Source organism: Pelophylax lessonae, assembly GCF_965119305.1.
Source record: "Pelophylax lessonae genome assembly, chromosome: 3".
NCBI lineage: Eukaryota > Metazoa > Chordata > Amphibia > Anura > Ranidae > Pelophylax > Pelophylax lessonae.
This window is the reverse complement of record NC_138770.1, coordinates 600,869,783-600,892,297: the sequence shown is the minus strand read 5'-3', so window position 1 is coordinate 600,892,297 and position 22,515 is coordinate 600,869,783. Positions and strand designations below refer to the sequence as shown.

Here is a 22,515-nt window from a genome sequence, read left to right as displayed (position 1 = left end):
GGAATTACATGGACGTCCCGCGATTTGCAATGACTGGGGATCGTGGCGATTCTGCCCGCGATCTGAGACGCCAATATGTGAACGGAGCCCAAGGGCTGGAAGGCTGCAATATATTACATTTTTGGTTTTGGGTTTAGATGCACTTTAATTCTCCTGCTTTACCGCGCATAAAATTACCATAAAAGACACAGGCAGTGTGACATTTTAACTGTCAGCATATCTTGGTAGCTGGCAGAGGCTCTATAAAGACCCTGGACATTCCTGCACTGGCAGCTTGCAGGTGTCACTGGTGTTATAGAGGAGGAGGATGCTGGGACTTCTCCAGGGCTGCAGGGGTTAATGAAGCAGTAGATGTAACCAGTAATACATTCAGTTCTGTGGACTCTGACTTTTACATAACACGCCAGGGACAAATTCCAGCTCAGTGACAGATACAATAATTACAGACTGTGTGTGACCTGCCACAGGTTGCCTTAAAAGCTGAAGAAAATAATTTTGTCTTTCTTGGTTCTCCTCCCCTCCCCCCCATCAACAATCTAATGAAATTTTAACCACTTAAAGACCAGTATTTTTTTGCTAGAAAATTACTTAGAACCCCTAACCATAATCTATCACACACAGGTATATTATATATAATTTTTTTTTTTTTTTTTAGCAGAGATTGTTGCAATATTTTATGTCACACGGTATTTGTGCCGTGACCTTTCAAATGCAATTTTTAGGGAAAAAAAAAACACCTCACTAAATTAAAAAAAAAAAAAAAACTAAACCGTAAAGTTAGCCTAATTTTTTTGTATAATGTAAAAGATGATATTATGCTGAGAATCGTGATCTTTATTCTAAGCAAAAAAAAATAGTGATTCTCATTTTATCCAGAATCGTGCAGCTCTACTGTGGTTTAAATATCTCTCGGATGCCGCATAGGATGTTTTCATTACTGATGTCTTAAGCCCCGGTTCACACTTGTGCGTGTGCAGGGTTCGCATGTAATGTCGGAGCGCACTGCTCCGACATTACATGCGATCGGCTGTGCGGTGCGAGTTTAGCCATACAGTTTGTATGGCTAAATTTGCACCGCAGCCACACCAAACTTGCACAGGGAGCCTTTTTGGCAGCCGTATCAGGATCGGATCGCACAGCGGTTCACACTTGTGCGATCCGATCTTGTGCGAACTGCACGATCGCACTGCGATATGCGATCAAACTGGGGGTGTCGTTAAGATTACATTGACACCCCCAGCGTATCGCATATGGCAGTGTGAACTGCCGGGGGTGCGTGTGCGATGCGGGAACAGGCTGTGGATTCGCAGCCTTCCCGCACTCGCATAAGTGTGAACCGGACCTAATAGGCCAGAGTGCACACCTGTCTTTGTTTTGCTCACCTACTTCCTCCTCCCCTCTCTCCTTCCTTTCTTCCCTTCTTTCCTTCTCTCTAAGGCCACTTGGCAGTGTTAAGTATTATACGGTACACTATGTGCCCATTTCTGTACACTATAGATATAGTGTATAGATATAGATATACTGCGGGCTAAGACCCTTTTCACACGGGGCGGATCTGCCCGGCGGACTCCGCTAGCTCAGCGGGGATCGCTCCGTTGATCACCGCTGAGCAGGCGGATGACAGGTCTGTCCCTGCTCACTGTGCAGAGAAGGACCTGTCAGAGTCCCGCTCTCCTCTATGAGGAGACAGCATGTCCGTTTTCATCTGATCCAACCTGATGGGCAGATGGCGAACGTATCGCCATCCGTCTGTTTTAAGCGAATCTTGTTGGATCGGATGACAGACGGGTGTCAGCGGACACATTAAGCGAATCTTGTCGGATCGGATGACAGACGGGTGTCAGCGGACACATTTCCATAGAGGAGAATGAGGGGCCCGATCAGGTCCGCCTGAAAAATGGACCTAAGTGATGACAGGGATGCTGTTCTAAGGGACGCCTAAGGGATGACAGGGATGCTGTTCGTCCCCACTGGTCCCCCATTCATAGGGCCCTAGTAGAGGGGCTGATTATTTGTCAGTACACTACAGCATCATCCCCATCTCCCCCCCTGCGATACGATGTTGGGGGGAGAGATTAAATATGATTGGGCATATTTTCATTGTGTACCAGGTTCTGTGCATAGCATAATTCATATTGACCATATAATGTTCTTTTTAAATATGGTTTTTGTAGCCTGATGCACAACTAATGTACCTTATTTGTAGTCTATGTACCAGTTGAGTTTTACTTTTTCTACCTAAAATTATCAATAAAAACCATTGGAAACCCAAAAAATTAAAATAAGAAAAAAAAAAAACGGAGCGATCCCCGCTGAGCTAGTGGAGTCCGCCGGGCAGATCCGCCCCGTGTGAAAAGGGTCTAAGCCTGCAGTATATCTCCAGTGTACAGAAATGGGCACATAGTGTACCATATAATACTCCACATGGCCAAGTGGCCTTAGAGAGAAGGAAAGAAGGAAGGAGAGAGGGGAGGAGGAAGTAGGTGAGCAAAAACAAAGACAGGTGTGCACTCTGGCCTACTAAGACATCAGTAATGAAAACATCCTATGCGGCATCCGAGAGATATTTAAACCACAGTAAAGCTGCACGCTTCTGGATAAAATGAGAATCACTATTTTTTTTGCTTAGAATAAAGATCACGATTCTCGGCATAACATCATCTTTTACATTATATAAAAAAATTGGGATAACTTTACAGTTTAGTTTTTTTTAAATTCATTAAAGTGTATTTTTTCCCAAAAAGAATGCATTTGAAATACTTCTGCGCAAATACAGTGTTACATAAAAGATTGCAACGATCGCCATTTTATTCTCTAGGGTATCTGGTAAAAAATATAAATATAATATTTGGGGGTTCCAAGTAATTTTCTAGCAAAATATACTGATTTTAACTTGAAAGCACCAAATGTCAGAAAAAGGTTTAGTCTTTAAGAGGTTAAATTGCCCTCATTTACAGACAGAAGTTCATTCCTTTGATCTAAAAGAAGAAAATGATACATTGTAAAACATTGTGTTTATAGTTATCTCACAACCTTAACGATGTTGATAAACATTTGATGGAGGCTCTTTTTTTTTTCTTTTGACAGCTGTAAGAGAGCAGAGAATAAACAGCTCTGTAAGAATGGAGGAAATGTCGTTTTACCTACTTGGCGTCCGCGCTATAGCCGAATGACAGCTACAGCGTGGACCTGAATTGCCAGGAGGGCGTACAATGACATCCTCTCGGCAACAAGCGGCCTGCGTGCTCCCTGCGGAGCGTGCCCGCCTCGCTCTGTGATCAGCGAGTCCATGAGACTCACCTGATCACAGATCGGAGGCGATCCCACCCCCTTACCACGTGATCAGCTGTCAGCTAATGACAGGTGATCATGTAAAGTAAACAGCAGCCGGCGATCAGCTGTTTTCTTCTCCTCACACTGTCAGTTTGAGGAGAAAAAAAAAACAATCGCCAGCTGCTGTCAGAGGGAAATCGGTCCCAAAGAGGAGAGGTATAATTTGTGTCCCCAGTGCCACCCACCAGTGCCACCCACCAGTGCCACCCACCAGTGCCCACCAGCGCCACTTACCAGTGTCACCTATCAGTGCTCACCAGTGCCATCCATCAGTGCCCCATCATAAGAGTCCCCTACCAGTGCCTATCATTGCGCATCAGTGCCACCCATCAGTGCGACCTATTAGTGCCCATCAGTGCTATTGAGTGCCGCCTATTAGTGCCCTTCAGCGCCACCTACCAGTGCCCTTCAGTGCCGCACATCATTGCAACCTATCAGTGCAACCTATCAGTGCTGCCTTATCAGTGCCCATCAGTGCAGCCTATCAGTGCCCATGAGTACAGCTTACCAGTGCCTATCAGGGCCGATCAGTGCTGCCTGATCAGCACACATCAATGAAGAAGAAAAATTGCCTGATAGCAAAAATGTATAACAAACTATAAAAACAGTTTTTTGTTCTTTCAAAATTTTCGGTCTTTTTTGTTTGTTCAGCCAAAAAATAAATCCCAGTAGTGATTAAATACCACCAAAAGAAAGCTCAATTTGTTTGAAAAAAAAAAATGATAAAAATTTAATTTGGGTACAGTGTTGTATGACCATGCAATTGTCATTCAAAGTGCGACAGCGCTGAAAGCTGAAAATTGGCCTGGGCAGGAGGGGGGTTTAGGTGCCCAGTAGGCAAGTGGTTAAGATCGTGAGGGGGGGGGGGGTGAATCGAGATCGCGATTTTTTAACGATTAATCGCGCAGCTCTAATCCATAGGTCCCAGATTTTATCAAAAAAGGCAATGTGATCATTTAAGACCGCTGAAAGGAGTTCATTTACCATTAACCAGGACAGTTTAGACTTAACTAGACTGAACTGGATCGTAGGAGACGTCCATGATCTGGTGATGGCAATTCTAGCCACCAAAAAGATGAATGTTACAAGCTGTCTATTCAAATAGAATCAAATATTCTAGCCATTGTATCCTGGAGTCCCCTCCCCCAGGCGCCCCCGAAGTGCCTGTATCAGTGACTTGACAAGGTTCACCTGGGTAAGCGATTAAATAAAGTTATAGGTATGGATACAAAATCTCCTTACTTTTGGGCATTTCCCCCAAGTGTGAAACATCGTGCCCTCCATTCCACACCCCAGGGACACAAGATGCAACTCTCACTGGCACCATGTACCATCTTAAAATACTTTATAATTTGCTTTGATAAGTGAGGTGTTGAATATATTATATATATATATATATATATATATATATATATATATATATATATATATATATATATATATATATATATATTTTTTTTTTTTTAACACTCTCCCAAAAAAAAAAAAAATCTGATCACTTTTATTGTAGTCACAAGGAATGTAAACGTCCCTTGTGACAGTAATAGGCAGTGACGGGTACTCTTTATGGAGGGACCCCAAACCCCTCCTCTGCACTTCAAAATATTTAAAACGACAAGATTGGCATTTTTTAATTTTGTGGATTTTTTTTAATTGATGTTGCAGGCTGCCGAGTAAAATGACATCACTTCCAGGTTACTACATTGGAGACCCAATCAAAGCCGATTCCGGCTTGGTTCGGGGCTGTGGCCAGCGGGTGGACGTGCCGGCTGGTCACTCGGGTCTCCGGGTGGGATGGCAGACCCAGGTGGAGCAGTGGAAGGCGGGAGAGGACGTCCCCTCCCGCTGCTTGTGATAATGGCTGAGCGGCTACTTAGCCACATCGGTTTTCATGACATAAAGGCCGATTGTCCGCTCTAAAAAAATGGTACCGGGGTGTTGCCTTTAGCTGCAGGCATCACCTCGGTACAACCACTTCCTCAAAATGATGTACAGGTACAGGATTTTGCGGGGTGTGGTTAGAATAGAATCTCTGTTTTCATTACATACCTTATTTTAGATCCAGAGATGTCATCACTGGGTCTAGGTGTGTCTCTATGCAATGCAGGCAGTTTATGGCTGGTGGGAGGGGCCAGTAGGGTGCTGTACATGGCTTCCAGAAAACATCACAGCCCCCTGCCTCAGTACTCCTCTCAAGAGCCCTCAGTTCTGATGCTACAGTGGGCTGGCTCCTGGAAGGAGTTATGCAAATATCAAAATGCGTTTGGGCGGACATCAGCCTGGAAATGGGCATTCCTATGCAGGCTATACAGTATTTGCATGCAGTCCACCATAGGTAAGGCTCGCATGTGATGCCGACTCTCCATGATTAACCACTTGCCACCAAATTACATCCCTGGTACGTCATGTGACTTTTAGTGGTTGTACCGGGGTGATGCCTGCAGCTGTAGACAGGGCCAGATTAACATAGGGGCTATTGGAGCTGCAGCTCCAGGCCCCTACCTTTATATAGGCCCCGGGTTGGCCATATTCACTGTTACCGCTCTTCTGTCACTTGTAAACACAGAAGTCTGGCTTCTATGCTCGCTTCCCCAGGCAGCTCCCTCAGAACCTTCCCACACAGCGCGAAGGCCGGACAAGGAGGGACAGTTGCCGATGCATGGATGTGTTTATGGGCTTCAGAGACAGCATCCCATGTGGAATTAGGCATGCATGGCTGCACCCTTCCTCCTCTGGGTGCATGCCAAGGCACGGCCCTTAAGGCCCTTCAAAATCCTCAGCACCAAGCCCATGATGCTCTTAATCCGGCCCTGGCTGTAGACATCACCGCCTCACCATTTTTTAGAGCCGATGGTTGGCTCACTTGTAAAGCCCCTTCCCACAGGGCAGATCCATTCGGTGGACTCCGCTAGCTCAGCCCGGATGCTCCATTGATCCCTGCTGAGCAGGTGGATAACGGAACCGTCTCTGCTCACTGTGCAGAGATGGACCTGTCAAGAGTCCCGCTCTGCTCTATGGGAGACTGGATGAAAACGGAGAGCCTGTCCATTTTCTTCTGATGCCATTTGATCCGACCCGCTGGTCAGATGACGAATGTATTGCCATCCGTCTGTTTTCAGCGGATCTTGACGGAACGGATGCCACATGTCCGCTGAAATTCGCCTCTCCATAGAGGACAATGGGTGGCCTGATCAGGTCCGCCTGAAAAATGTTCAGACGGACCTGATCGGTCCATTCATGTGAAAGGGGCCTAATAGTAATCGGAGTGGCTAACTAACTCTCCCCCCCCCCCCCCCCCCCCCCCCCCCCGCGGCTCTTCTGTGCCACTGGGAGAGCCGAGCTACCAGCCTACACGTCTGCCAGCTGACAAAGCTGGAATCAAATATATAAATAAATTAATAAATCATTTAAAAAATAAAAATAAATAAAGTGCCCGTGCTAGTGCGCAAAAGCGGAAACCGCGTATCGGTCCCGCACTAATACAAACAGCGATCGTCCCACACATGAGGTATGGCGCCGCGAACATCGGCTCATGGGCAGCAATTTTAGTGCTAGACCTTCTCTGTAGACATAAAGTGGTAACCTTAAAAGGCTTTTAAAGCATTGCCTATGGATAGTAAAATTGACGCCGTTTGTCACCGCTGCGCGGGCGTGCACATTTTTAAAGTATGACATGTTTGGTATCTAGAGAAAAGATGAATCCCAGTTTCCTGGAAAGGGTGTATAGCAGTGTGCAGAGAGGGTCCATCCAGAATTTGTAATGTTTGGTATACGTTTACTCTGCATGACATCGTCTTTTATATTTTACCAAACAAATTGGGTTATGTATTGTGTTTTTTGCATTAAAATAAAAAAAAGTATTTTTCCCCTAAAAATTGCGTTTTTAAAAAAAACGCTGTGCAAATATCGGGTGATATACAAAAAAAAGAAAAAAAAAAAAAAAAAAGATAAAAACCCATCAATTAACTCTTTATTAATTTTCTAGCAAAATAAAAAAAACTGTAAACATGTATACAAAAAGTGCCAGAAAAAGCCTGGTCTTGAAGTGGTTAAAGGAGCTGAAATCCAATGAATGAGAAGGGCAGGTCAGGGACAGTCAGGTAGAGAAGAAAGGACTAAGGGCTCTTTCACACACTCCGTCCGCTGAGGACAGCTGTGTCTCCGCGCTGTGTGCGGAGACACAGCTGACAGTTCCCCATGCATCTCTATGGGGGAAATCGGATGTCAACGGACCGTCAGACCGTTCTTACCCGATCCCATCCGCTGGACGGATGGAAAATAGGGTTTCCATCCGTCCAGATTTGACGGATCGGATCGGGTCGGATGTCAGCGGACATGTCTCCGCTGACATCCGATGCCCCATAGGAATGCATGGGGGGACCGTTCAGATCCGCCAAAAAAATGGACAGGCAGATCTGAACGGTCCGCCTGTGTGAAAGGGGCCTAAATGACGCCAGGAAAGGAGGTGAGCTCTGACTTGCTGCAGCTTCTAATGCATACTATAGGAAGCTCACAGTGTGCAGTGAAATCAGAGTAAGCACTTTCAGTACAGGAGAGGATCCTGTACAACTGTGCAAGACTGAAGGTAGGGCTGGAGTTCCGCTTTAATAAAACAATGGTTGAGCCCCCGGCAGCTCCACGCTTCCTCTCTTCTGATTCAAGCAAATCGATTTCCTGAGTATTGTAGATGCAATCAGAGAACACTAATGCAAACCCCCTGGGGTATATCTATGGATCTGCTACAAGGGAAAGGACATACAGCACACCAACCGCAGGACTACATTCAGGACAGAATCCTCTAACCGCTGCACATGCAGATTAGGGGTCGATTTACTAAAAGTGGAGAGTGCAAAACCTGGTGCAGCTGTGCATATAAACCAATCAGCTTCTAACTTCAGCGTGTTCAAGTAAACATTCACAAAAAAACCTGGAAGCTGATTGGTTTCTCTGCAGAGCTACACCAGATTTTGCACTCTCCGGTTTTAGTAAATACCCCCCCCCCCCCCCCCGGGTGTTGGATGACTACAGCTTCCTGATGCCTAAGGCCTTGTTTATATCTGCATCACTCTGAAGTGAAATCTGTGGTGGATCTCTTTTCACAGAACAGTGAGGGTGCAATGCCTTTTTTTTTAGCAGCTGAATAGGAATACCATAGGAATACCATGGCACAACTGTGAGCCTAGCATTTGGCTTGTGGTTGCAGCGCAGCCCCATTTACCTGAATATGTTTGGCATTGGTACCGCCTGCTGAATGTGACAAAGGGATCATTTTTGCAGTGCTGCATAGCAAAGCACCGTGGCATGTGTACACTCCTACCTGGCTACCTTTGCAGATAAAGAGGGCAGTAAAAATTCAGTTCATTCATTCCCCTTTTTTTCCAACCACATGTGTAAACTCAGCCTAAAACTGCATTAAAGGCTCATGGCTTAGATGACCACGCACAGAAGCAAAACTTCCAACCTATTAAGGTGTAATTAGCCATTAGAGTCACAGTCACACAAATAGTTTAACTGGGTTATGTTATGTCCACAATGTTTGTTTGATGCAGATAGGATAGATAGCTACACTATATTGTCAAAAGTATTGGGACGCCTGTCTTTACACGCACATGAACTTTAATGGCATCCCAGTCTTAGTCAGTAGTGTTCAATAATGAGTTGGCCCACCCTTTGCAGCTATAACAGCTTCAACTCTTCTGGGAAGGCTGTCCACAAGGTTTAGGTCTATGGGAATGTTTGACCATTCTTCCACAGGTCAAGTACTGATGTTGAATGAGAAGGCCTGGCTTGCAGTCTCTGCTCTAAAGCCCCGTCCGTACACACGTACTGATCGTCGGCCAAACGATCGGCCGTCTTTTGTCCAGGGCTGTCGTGTGTTGAAAACTGTAAAAGACTGCACACGAATTTTGTCTGCCGACTACAGCCGACTGCAGAAGTGATGTCATGTGATGGTTAACTTTCCTTGTCTTTTTTCTTTTCTGAGCATGCCCAGTCTTGCTAATCTGCTGTCTGTCGGCCGAAATCTGTACTGACTGAGGAACAATCGGCCGTTCTGGTGTTGGCCAACAAAAATTTTAATGCCTGCACGACAGATTCTGTTCGGCCGAAAATGCGCTGTGGGCTGTCGGAAGCATCATACTAACAAGCCTACAATCGGCCGATCGGTCGCCGGCCGAATATTTACGGCCGACAATCGGTATGTGTGTACGGGGCTTAATTCATCCCAAAGGTGTTCTATCGGGTTGAGGTCAGGACTCTGTGCAGGCCAGTCAAGTTCCTCAACCATAAACCTGCTCATCCATGTCTTTATGGACCTTGCTTTGTGCACTGGTCCAAATCATTTGGTGGAGGGGGATTATGGTGTGGGGTTGTTTTTCAGGGGTTGGGCTTGGCACCTTAGTTCCAGTTGATGGAACTCTTAAGGCATCAGCATACCAAGACATTTTGGACAATTTCATGCTCCAAACTTTGTGGGAGCAGTTTGGGGATGGCCCCTTCCTGTTTCAACATGACTGCGCTCCAGTGCACCAAGCAAGGTCCATAAAGACATGGGTGAGGGAGTTTGGGGTGGAGGAACTTAGCTGGCCTGCACAGAGTCCTGACCTCAACCCAACAGAACACCTTTGAGATGAATTAGAGCGCAGACTGCGAGCCAGGCCATCTCGTCCAACGTAAGCGCCTGACCTCACAAATGCACTTCTGGAAGAATGGTCAAACATTCCGATAGACACACTCCTAAACCTTGTGGACGGCCTTCCTAGAAGAGTTGAAGCTGTTATAGCTGCAAAGGGTGGACCAACTCAATATTGAACCCTACAGACTATGACTGGGATGCCATTAAAGTTCATGTGCGTGTGAAGGCAAGCGTCCCAATACTTTTGGTAATATAGTTTAGATAGATATGGTGTAGAAAGATAGATATTCTCATCTAGCCAAATGTTTTGGGTTGGTTTAGTATTACAGTGGAGGAGATTTTCCCATGCTTGGAATTTGTGGAATGAATGTTATCCATAAATCTGTACATTACTAGGAAACATCTGTATACTATATACTGTAGTAATATATATCTTTATAGAGGTGTCATTGTTGTATCTGGTACATAACAGATGGTGGAAACCAGGACCAGCTGTTTAATGGGCTCCCTATAGAATGTATGACGAGCTTAAAGTGTTACTAAACCCACAATGGTAAAATCAGCATGTATATGCAGTAAATCATGTTTGTTATACTCACTGTGGGGTTAATCCTCTGCATTATGTAAAAAGGGCTGTTTGATTCTGTCTTCTCTGGTCCTCCCCTTCTTCCACTGTCCCCAATCCATCTGCTGATAGTACAGAGCCTTTGGGGCACTCTGCACATGCTTAGTTTGGTGTGTATTGCTAGAGGGAGAGTTTTTTTTTTTCCTGGGAGGGTGCATGCGGTCAGCACAGGACCAAACAACACTGTCCAGACAGAGGGTGTCAGGGGTCATGCAGCCTCATGGGACAGTCCGAGGAGAAAGAAAACTCCTCCTACAAGCTTTAACCAGGCACTGATAGAAATCACAAGACTGCTATATACTGCTGATGAGAAAAGGTATTTAGCAGTATATAATTAATTGCATTTCCATGTTCTGTGTACTGTGGGAGACCAGATATAGTGAATGGAGGCTCCTGGGTTTAGTAACACTAAGACAGAAAGTGATAGGAAACCCAAAACTTGGCAGATATTACCAGAACAGGAGGTGAAGGGAAATCTTCTAATGAGTGACATGTTCCTGTGATGAACTGTCTTAAAGTAAGCTGTGGTTTCACACTGCTGTGCCGCCGTCTGTCCGCTGTGCGGGTGTACCTGCCATTTTTCTGTGTAGATAACCCGCAGTTTCCCATAGACTTTCTACTAGGGCAGTGTTTTTCAACCTTTTTTCAGTTAAGGCACCCTTTAAAATGATGGACAAATCTGAAGGCACCCTTTAAAATGATGCACAAATCTGAAGGGACCCTTTAAAATGATGGACAAATCTGAAGGGACCCTTTAAAATGATGCACAAATCTGAAGGGACCCTTTAAAATTTTGGAGAATCCTGAGGCACCCTATTCTAAAATGTAAAAAACAGTTCTAATCATTTTATATAATGTAGCAACATCCACATGTAGGACACCCAACGTAACAGGTGATTTATTCTTCCAAAGCAAATATACCTATGCACACTTGTACTGACTAGTATTCCTATGTTTCCCTTCTCCCTCAATGTCTCTCCATCAGTCAGCTAATGTGACCCCAGTGCTGAGGGAGAGAGCAAGGGAGGGTCAAACAAGGATGCTGTGGAGGCAACAGACATCCTACTTAACTGATGACATCATTGGTTGTTAGGATGCCGGTGTCTAGAAAGTCATAATGGTGCATAATGAAAATCTGTGGCTTTGTGTATCTAAAAGGCTTTCATTCACCTGCTGGTTTGTATGCAATTTTTGATCAATTTGTAGGCATTTTGCCAAGGCACCCCTGAAGAAACCTCAGGGCACCCTGGGTGCCTGGGCACTCTGGTGGAAAAAATCTGTACTAGGGTTTCTGAAAACGCACCAAAAGTCCTGTGTACTGCATCTTTGGTGCACTTTCAAGAAACGCCAATAGACTTTCTAATAGAAAGTCAATGAGGAAATTGTGGCTTAACCACGGGTACACCCGGCCTGTGGCCAGCAGTGTAAAACTGGCCTTCCCCTCACTTTGGAGAGATTTCCTCCAAGGGCTCTTTCACACACTGAGTCCGTTGGACGGACTCAGTTTTTCTCAGTGGTTGATCGATCCGCTGATCCCCCGCTGAGCAGGAGGATGACAGCTGTGTCTCCGTGCTGTGTGCGGAGACACAGCTGTCAGGTCCCCATGCATCTCTATGGGGGGAATCGGATGGGAACAGACCGTCGGTCCGTTCTCATCCGATCCGCTGGACGGATGGAAAATAGGGTTTCCATCCGTCCAGATTTGACGGATCGGTTCAGATGCGGATGGCAGCGGGTGTCAGCGGACATGTCTCCGCTGACATCCGATGCCCCATAGAGATGCATGGGGGGACCGTTCAGATCCGCCAAAAAAAACAGACAGGCAGATCTGAACGGTCTGCCTGTGTGAAAGGGGACTTACTGTCATATTTCCTGGACAGGAAGTGAAGGAAAATCCCCCCCAGCCAGACACAGACAGAACAGTAAACCAGCAGAGGTATTAACCCTTTCTTGCTGTATTTAAAATTAAAAAAAAGAGAAAAGTTTTGGTGGTAATAAAGCCAAGTTCCCAGTGACACCCACCCAACATAGGAGGAGTAGTCACTTTCCAAAGGTCCGCATATATACTGAGCACAGATCCCGGAACAGCATCTCCTCCAATAAAACTTTATTACTGACACATACTTTGTGGACATTAACAACCTCTAATATGTTTTACCCTACAGAACTGAAACACATTAGCGGTTGTTACTTGGAGTGCAAGATGTGTCATAAATAAAGTTTTATTGGAGGATCTGCTTCTTCTCAATTACTGCGGTCCAGAGAAAAGGGATTTCAGCTGTACACTGAAAAGATGGAGTGTGGGGCGCTTCATCTCACACAATCCATTCAATTATTATCCAATAAAAGGAGACTCCTGTACTGCATACTATTGGTAAATCTAAGGGAGATTGTACAATTAGATTGGCACACTTGTGGGCAAACTTCATCCTCATGCAGCCACATAATCCAATTTGACAATCCACTGAGCTATTCATCAAAGCAATGTACTGATGCTGTACAAGTGCAGGAACCCACAGAAACTCACACATAATTCATCACAGCCACATTTAAAGTAGATTTATACTCAAAACTCTTTCTTTTTTTTTTTATTTTAATTTGGATAGAGTAAAGGAGGGTTATAACCCCTGTCAGGTTTTTTTGCCATCTGTTTTCTTATTTTTGGAGATTTCCCTTCACTTCCTGTCGCATAGCCAAACAGGAAGTGAGAGGAAATCCCTGCACATTAAAGCAGAGTTCCGCCTCCTCCTCCAAAAATTAAAAGTCAGCAGCTACACATACTGTACACATACTGTAGCTGCTGACTTTTAATCTTAGGACACTTACCTGTCCTGGAGTCCAGCGATGTCGGCACCGCAGGGCTGTCGGGTGCTTCTGCCGCCATTGCTGGTAAGGGAAACCGGCAGTGAAGCCTTGCGGCTTTACGGGCGGGTCCCTACTGTGCATGCACGAAGCACACTGCGCATTCGGATTGGCTCAGCGGCAGGGGAAGGAAGAGGGGGGCGAAACTTCCGAGGGACGGCGCTGTGGTGCCGCCTCTCGGAAGTGGGGAAGGGTACCTGTCAAAAACAGGTACCCGTTCCCCCCTCAAAGGTGCCATATGTGGCACCCTTGAAGGGGGGGGGGGGGGAGCAAATGAGCGGAAGTTCCACTTTTGGATGGAACTCTGCTTTAAGGGAATCTCTTGGGGCCCCCAGGTCACCAAAATTAGTGTCCCTATTGGAAAATGTCCCCTTTATTACTTTTCTGGGGACAACCCAAAATTTGGGATTTTCTTTTACTTTCATTTTTAAGGATAATGGTAAACAGGACAAATAGAGAGGGTGAATCTCACGAACGGGGACACAGACAGCAATAAAACCTGACAGGGGTTCTGATCCCTCTCCCCTCTATCCAAAATAAAGTAAAAAGTTTTGCCTTTAGTTAGCTATAAAATGCAGTTAAAGTATAACAGTTCAGATTAAGCAAACTATTACCCAACCCAATTCCATGAGTGCACTGACCTGTCCTGACATCAGATCCACTCTGAGATTTACCATTCCCGTCTTACAAGTGCTTAAAGTGGAAGTAAAGTCTTTTTTTTTTTTACCTGTACCTAAAGATATGCCTATAATAAGTTCTCACCTGTAAGGTATAGTGAATATCTCCTAAATGTGCACTGTTTAGGAGATACACTGCATGCAGCCAGTGACGTTCCCTATGCATGTGTTCTGAAGGGGTGACATACCTGTGTCGTCCCTTTAGAGCTCCGTCCCACAGCCATGACATCATCACGGCTCAGCCAATCAGACGACCGGAGCATTTGAACCCAGAAGGAAGACCAGGTGAAGATGGAAACCCAGTCAGTGGTGACAGCACCGCTGGAGGGCTTTGTTTTAAGGAAAGCATTTTATAATATGCGAGTATGCAATGCATATCAGTTTATTATTCTATTGTCTTGCAGGTGTTTTTTTTTTTTTTTTTTAGGATGTGGTTTACTACCGCTTTAAAGATGGACTCTAGGCACAAAAACCTTCAGATGATTTTATTCCTCACAGGATAAAAATTCCCTTTGTCAGCCCTAAATGTCTTCACAAACCCAGATAAAACCTTGTAAAATTAGAAGTGACACCATCACTGTGCTGTACATAGTCTGTGCAGAGAGCAGAGCTGTAGGAGGGGCCCAGCAACTACAGGAAGGGGCGGAGACAAGACCAGTCACCCTGCACAAGGAGAGAGATCAGCAGTGACCGGTCTTTATTACAGGAAGCTCCTGCACAGAGGCAAAGTGTCACTGAATTACTGCACAGATCTGGAAGAAATACACAAAGCACACCGAGGTACAACTAAGAAAACACATGCCTCTTCTATTTAGACAATATTTGTTTTCCCTAGAGTTTAGCTTTAAGTTAGATGTAAACCCTAACTGGATGACATTTTGCTAAATGAATGTGTATCATACATTGTTACAATGCATTATGTTCTAAAAAATACTGTTTTTACTTTTTTACATTCTTTTTTCCCTCCATTTCAGCGATGCAGATCTCCTTCATCCTCTTTCAGCCACTTCTTCTCTCCATACACTTGTTCTAATGTTAGCTGAACATCAGACTCTTACCAAACAGTGACAATGATAGAGCACAGAGGTACAATGTGTATTGTCACAGCCTCTTGTTGTCTCCACCAAGGATGCATGTGACATGGTGACAATGCCAGAGCACAACTGGGAGACAGCTGGTACCCCATGCCAGGAAGTGCCAAAATAATGACCGTCATGGCCGGATCACCCGGGATTCTGGGTCAGGAAAGCTGCAGATTCAGAAAACGACATATTTTGGAATTACAATAACAGGTTGAACCTGTAAAGGATTTTAGGCTCCCTTCACACCTGATGGTATCGTTTTCAGGCGTTTTTTGCAGGTGTTTGGAGGCAGGCATTGACCTCTAACAAAAATGCTTGTAATCTGCCAAAAAAGAAGCTCATGTACTTTTTGCTTGAGGTGACAAAACGCTCAGATGTGAACAGGGTCCATTGAAATTAATGGGATTTCACAACTTCAGAGATGAGCTGAAAAATGCTCACGTGTGAACAGGGCCTTAGCGACTGGGTGCAGATTTACTTTAACAATGGCGCATCCATTGGCTGGAGGACACAGCAGGGATACAGCTTAGAGCTCACGTTGGGTCTTCATGTCAGAATCAATACAAAGGGGTTTATTTACTAAAGGCTAATAGACTGTGCACCTTGCAAGTGCAGTTTTTTTTTTTTTAATTGCATGTGATTGGATATTCTTTGCAAAGTTTTTTTTACTTAATTTACTAAGCTCTGAAAGAACTGCTCTTAGGGCCGGTTCACACTTCCGCGATGTAATATCGGAGCGCACTGCTTCTTCATTACATGCGATCGGATGTGCAGTGCGAATTCAGCCATACACTTTGTATGGTTAATTCGCACTGCACCCGCACAAAAGTCGCACATGAGGCATTTTTTCAGCCGCATCAGGATCGGATCGCACAGTGGTTCACACTTGTGCGATCCGATCCTGTGCGAACTGTCAGATCGCACTGCGATATGCGATCAAACTGGGGGTGTCGTTAACATTTCATTGACACCCCCAGCGTATCGCATATGGCAGTAAGAACTGCCAGATGTGTGTTTGCGATACAGGAACAGGCTGCGAATTCGCACCCTTTTCTCGCATCGCACAAGTGTGACCCGGCACTTAAAGAGTGCAAAGTGCACAGTCTATTTGCCTTTAGTAAATCAACCCTAAAGGATCTGACTGCTTTATAAAGTCACAGATATCCAACATTGATTGTGAAGTGAAGATCGTGAAAGGGTCATTTCAAGTGATATGAATCCAGGAAACTCAATGTTTTTAGGGCACTGCACTGATCATTATTGTTCTACATCGAATACCCCAAATTCCAGATACCAAGATCACAAACCTCAGCACTCCCTATCAGCAACAGCCAGGCTGAGACTTGTAGTTCTTCAGCAGCAGAGAGCTGTCCTCACCTCAGTCTCAACTGTTTAATACTACTGCTCACTACTGCACACCCCATACCAAACCACTCATCACTACTGCACACCCCATTCCAAACTACTCATCACTACTGCTCACCCCATTCCAAACTACTCATCACTACTGCTAACTACTGCACACCCCATTCCAAACTACCCATCACTACTGCACACCCCATACCAAACTACCCATCACTACTGCTAACTACTGCACACCCCATACCAAACTACCCATCCCAACTGCACACCCCATACCAAACTACTCATCACTACTGCTAACTACTGCACACCCCATACCAAACTACCCATCACTACTGCACACCCCATACCAAACTACCCATCATTACTGCTAACTACTGCACACCCCATTCCAAACTACTCATCACTACTGCACACCCCATACCAAACTACCCATCATTACTGCTAACTACTGCACACCCCATTCCAAACTACCCATCCCAACTGCACACTCCATACCAAACTACCCATCATTACTGCTAACTACTGCACACCCCATTCCAAACTACCCATCACTACTGCACACCCCATACCAAACTACCCATCATTACTGCTAACTACTGCACACCCCATTCCAAACTACTCATCACTACTGCACACCCCATTCCAAACTACCCATCACTACTGCACACCCCATACCAAACTACCCATCATTACTGCTAACTACTGCACACCCCATTCCAAACTACTCATCACTACTGCACACCCCATACCAAACTACCCATCATTACTGCACACCCCATACCAAACTACCCATCACTACTGCACACCCCATACCAAACTACTCATCACTACTGCACACCCCATACCAAACTACCCATCACTACTGCACACCCCATACCAAACTACTCATCACTACTGCACACCCCATACCAAACTACCCATCCCAACTGCACACCCCATACCAAACTACTCATCACTACTGCTAACTACTGTACACCCCATACCAAACTACCCATCCCAACTGTACACCCCATACCAAACTACTCATCACTACTGCTAACTACTGCACACCTCATACCAAACTACCCATCACTACTGCTAACTACTGTACACCCCATACCAAACTACCCATCCCAACTGTACACCCCATACCAATCTACCCATCACTACTGCACACCCCATACCAAACTACCCATCACTACTGCACACCCCATACCAAACTACCCATCCCAACTGTACACCCCATACCAAACTACCCATCACTACTGCACACCCCATACCAAACTACCCATCACTACTGCACACCCCATACAAAACTACCCATCACTACTGCACACCCCATACCAAACTACCCATCCCTACTGCACACCCCATACCAAACTACCCATCCCAACTGCACACCCCATACCAAACTACTCATCACTACTGCTAACTACTGTACACCCCATACCAAACTACCCATCCCAACTGTACACCCCATACCAAACTACTCATCACTACTGCTAACTACTGCACACCTCATACCAAACTACCCATCGCTACTGCTAACTACTGCACACCGCATACCAAACTGCCCATCACTACTGCTAACTACTGCACACCCCGTGCCAAACTACCCATCACTACTGCACACCCCATACCAAACTACCCATCCCAACTGTACACCCCATACCAAACTACCCATCACTACTGCTAACTACTGTACACCCCATGCCAAACTACCCATCACTACTGCTAACTACGGCACACCCCATACCAAACTACTCATCACTACTGTACACCCCATACCAAACCACCCATCACTACTGCACACCCCATACCAAACTACCCATCACTACTGCTAACTACTGTACACCCCATGCCAAACTACCCATCACTACTGCTAACTACTGCACACCCCATACCAAACTACTCATCACTACTGCACACCCCATACCAAACTACGCATCACTACTGCAAACTACTGTACACTCCATACCAAACTACTCATCAATACTGCTAACTACTGCACATATTACTACTAACTATGGCACTGCCCAGGTTGTAGATGAGTTGTCCCACTCCTACCCCTTCCAATTTTCCAATTCATCATCCTAATTTCCAAGGCAATGCAGTGACCAACAAAGACATACCAAAGGCTTTATAGTACACAGCAGCCAATAGAAAATCAATCTGTTAACTGGCATGACTGCATGAAATCAAAACACTGCTATGGATGACACTTTATATCCCTGTGTGCTTTGGCAATGATCCCCATTACATCTTACAGTAAATGAATGCCCCACCCAGAGCATGAACTACCCAATGTGGGCACTGACATCTCTAACACTACAGATGAATGTGACGGGTTCTCTTCAGAGGACTTCAGAACCTGGATTTAGTTGCTATCAGGAATCAGCACATTGGTAATCATAGATGGTCTTTGCCCTGATTTAATGAATACACCCAATAATAAAAAGAGAGACTTCCAGAGGCTAGGGAACCACAAGCCTCAGCATACCCGGCCAGCCAGAGCCATGGTGGGTCTTGTAGTCCTTCAGCACCAGAGAGCTATCCATCGACCCAGCCACAACTGTTCAATACTACTGCTAACTACTATACCACCCCCTGTCCCCAACCCCAACTGTTCAACATACTAACTACTACACATCCTCAACCCCAACTTTTCAATATACTAACTACTACACATCCCCAACCCCAACTGTTCAATATACTAACTACTACACATCCCCAACTGTTCAATATACTAACTACTACACATCTCCGACTGTTAAATATAACTACTACACATCCCCGACTGTTCAATATACTAACTACTACACATCCCCGACTGTTCAATATACTAACTACTAAACATCCCCAACTGTTCAATATACTAACTACTACACATCCCCAACTGTTCAATATACTAACTACTACACATCCCCGACTGTTCAGTATACTAACTACTACACATCCCCAACTGTTCAATATACTAACTACTACACATCCCCAACTGTTCAATATACTAACTACTACACATCCCCAACTGTTCAATATACTAACTACTACACATCCCCAACCCCAACTGTTCAATATACTAAGTATTACACATCCCCAACCCCAACTGTTCAATATACTAACTACTACACATCCCCAACCCCAACTGTTCAATATACTAAGTACTACACATCCCCAACTACTCAATATAATAACTACTGCACATGCCCAACATCAACTGTCCAGTAATACTGCCAACTTCTGCACATCCCCATAAGTTGAATAATGCTACTGCACACACCCAGCCCCAGATGTTCAATATACTACTGGACATTCCCATCCTCAGCTGTTCAGTACTACTGCTAAATACTACACACGCCCATACCCAACTGTTCATTACTACTGCTCACTATTGCACATCCCAGATGTTTAATACTAAGGCTAATTACTGCACACCCCCAGCTGTTTAATACTACAACTAACTACTGCATATCCTTAGCGGTTTAATACTATGACTACCTATTGCACACCTCCAGCTGTTTGAAACTACTGCTAACTGCTGTGCATCCCTAACTGTTCAATACTACTGCAAACTACTGCATTCCCATGCATCCCCAGCTGTTCAGTGCTATTACTGCACCACCCAACTGCACATCTCTATCCTTAACTGCTCAATGCTACTAACTACTGCACATCCAGAGTGGTTCAATACTACTGCACACCACCAGGTTCTGGAGCATCTCTATAGACTATCCTTCCACTCTCCATCATCTTATATGCTCCTGCAGTGCAGTGACCTGCGAAGGCCCCCCCCCCCCAAGGGTTGTTACCCATCAGAAGCAATCAGAAATCTGGCTGAACTGGAAGAAACTGAATTGTCTGGTTGCTACGGGTAACGGCACACACTTAGTATCACCATTGCCCCTGGCAACAACGCCCATCACATTATCACCCAGCAAATGAGCGCCCTTTATTCGGAATCTAGAATTACCTGATGAAGGTGGTCTTCCCGGTGGAGTACTGTCCCACCAGCAGCAACATGGGCTTGTTATCGAAGTCAGCGTCCTCTAGTGCCGGCGAATGGAACTCATGGAACTTGTAGTACTCCTCCAGGGGGAGAAGCTTGGTCTTGTAGAGCTTCTTCAGCCCATCGCTGACCGTCTGGAAGACCTCAGGGTCCTTCTTCCTCCGATCATCGGTCCCCAGCCAGCTGAACATGGTGCAGATACAGGCAAAGGGGCACAATTAAATAAAACTAATTGCAAATTCAGCAGCAAAAAATAATTAAAAATCAGAGATTTGCAGAAATGCTGTAGGAGCTGTCCAGGACCAATGCTGCAACCTGATGGTGTGAAGATTTATAACGCTCTCTTTATTCTTCCTATCGCAGATGTTGATCAAGGCAATGACAATGACTAGGTAGGAGAATCATGTACAAGGGAAGAATGATGTTCCTTCAGCTGTGTGCTGCTGCTGCTGCTGCTGCTGCTGATGATGGGAGGTCAGGGCAGAGGATCCAAAGATGCACATCAGCCTTTTCCAGCTGGATTTAAATGCCAGCAACCCAGGAAACTGATGTACACCGGAAGTTCCCATCTCCTGGCAAGCCGCCCCCAAGCCGTGAGCATGGGGTGAAGCCGAAGAGGGCGGGGCTACGTTGGTGGGTGCGGCGCTGTCAAATCCCGAGCACTGCAGTGACGGGGCGGGGCTAATCCAGCGCTGGCACAAGAATCCCCGTCTGCCCTCTGCGTGTGCCACACTGACATCTAGCGGCCGGTGGCGGAAGCGCTGGTCACCTTTGCTGTTCTAAATTTAGTCTCTTGCTAAAAATAACCGGTGACTTCATCACTTGTTTTTTAAGCTACCGTATTATAACGGCCGTGTGAACTGTGATTAATGTGTGAATAAACTATTTTATAGGTTTAACAGCCCAATAATGACTGTCATAGGGTAATGAGTTGCTTTAACCCATTGCAGGCAGATTGCAGTGGTGTTTTAAGTGCAAAAGGGATACAATTAGTTGGGGGGAATTGATCTAAATTGGAGCAATTGTGCATGGAAACCTGTCAGCTTCTACTTTCAGGTTGTTCTGTTAAAACACTATTAAACCCAAAAACAAAAACAACATTTATTACTGTATATTTGCAGCTTATCAATTCTTATATGTGATGGCTGCATTCGTTTCCTTTTGTAGACTTTCTTTCTTCGTTTCATCTGGTGATCCAGACAGCAAGTCTGTTGTTTTTCTCAAGCTCTCCAGCAGCATGTATCAGTTTACATGAATTAGACAAACCACTTAACACTAGCAGGGGTAATTAAAATGATCATCTTTTATTTATTCATGCAAAACCTTATTTTTATGGTTGAGCTGGCTTTTTTTGCGTGCCATCTGTCCCCCCTTAAAGTGGCAGTATACCACTTTTTGACACTTTTAACTACAGGTAAGCCTATAATAAGGCTTACCTGTAGGTATAATTAATATCTCCTAAACCGGCACGGTTTAAGAGATATCTGCACAGCATGCAGCCACTCACGCGAGCAGGCCTTCAGCTTTCCATGTCGGGAGCTTGCCGGAAAATTACTCCCGCGCGCATGCACGGGAGTGACGTCATCGCAGCTCCGGCCAATCACAGCGCCGGAGCCGCCAAACCCGGAAGAGACGCCGAGGGATCATGTCAGCTCCCATAGCGGTGTCCGGGGGTCCGTGTCGGGGCTTCGTTCTAAGATAAGTAATACATAATGAGCTAGTATGCAATGCATACTAGCTCATTATGCCTTTGTCTTGCAGTTTTGTTTTTTTTTCAGGTTTACAACCGCTTTAAACTGCAATTAGCTAAGGGTTTTTTCATGTCACGCGTCGCTTCGCGTCCACTGCAAAGTTGCCCCGACTTCAAGGATTTCAATCCATAGCGGCGTATTGTGTTACCAATGGTTTGTTTGGTGACTGTGGTCCCAACTGCCTTAAGATCATTCACAAGC

The 22,515-nt window shown here is 45.3% G+C and overlaps 1 protein-coding gene across 2 annotated transcripts in view; it reads right to left on the bottom strand.

The window, feature by feature from the left end:
• EHD3 (EH domain containing 3) overlaps positions 1 to 20,820 on the bottom strand; it is a 122,111-nt gene extending 101,291 nt beyond the window's left edge. For both annotated transcript variants that reach the window (XM_082252552.1, XM_082252553.1), the window contains exon 1: positions 20,528 to 20,820. In XM_082252552.1, coding sequence (XP_082108678.1) covers positions 20,528 to 20,754 — 227 coding nt within the window. In that variant the 5' untranslated portion in view covers positions 20,755 to 20,820. The remainder of the gene's footprint in view (positions 1 to 20,527) is intronic.
• Between the last annotated feature and the right edge of the window lie 1,695 nt (positions 20,821 to 22,515).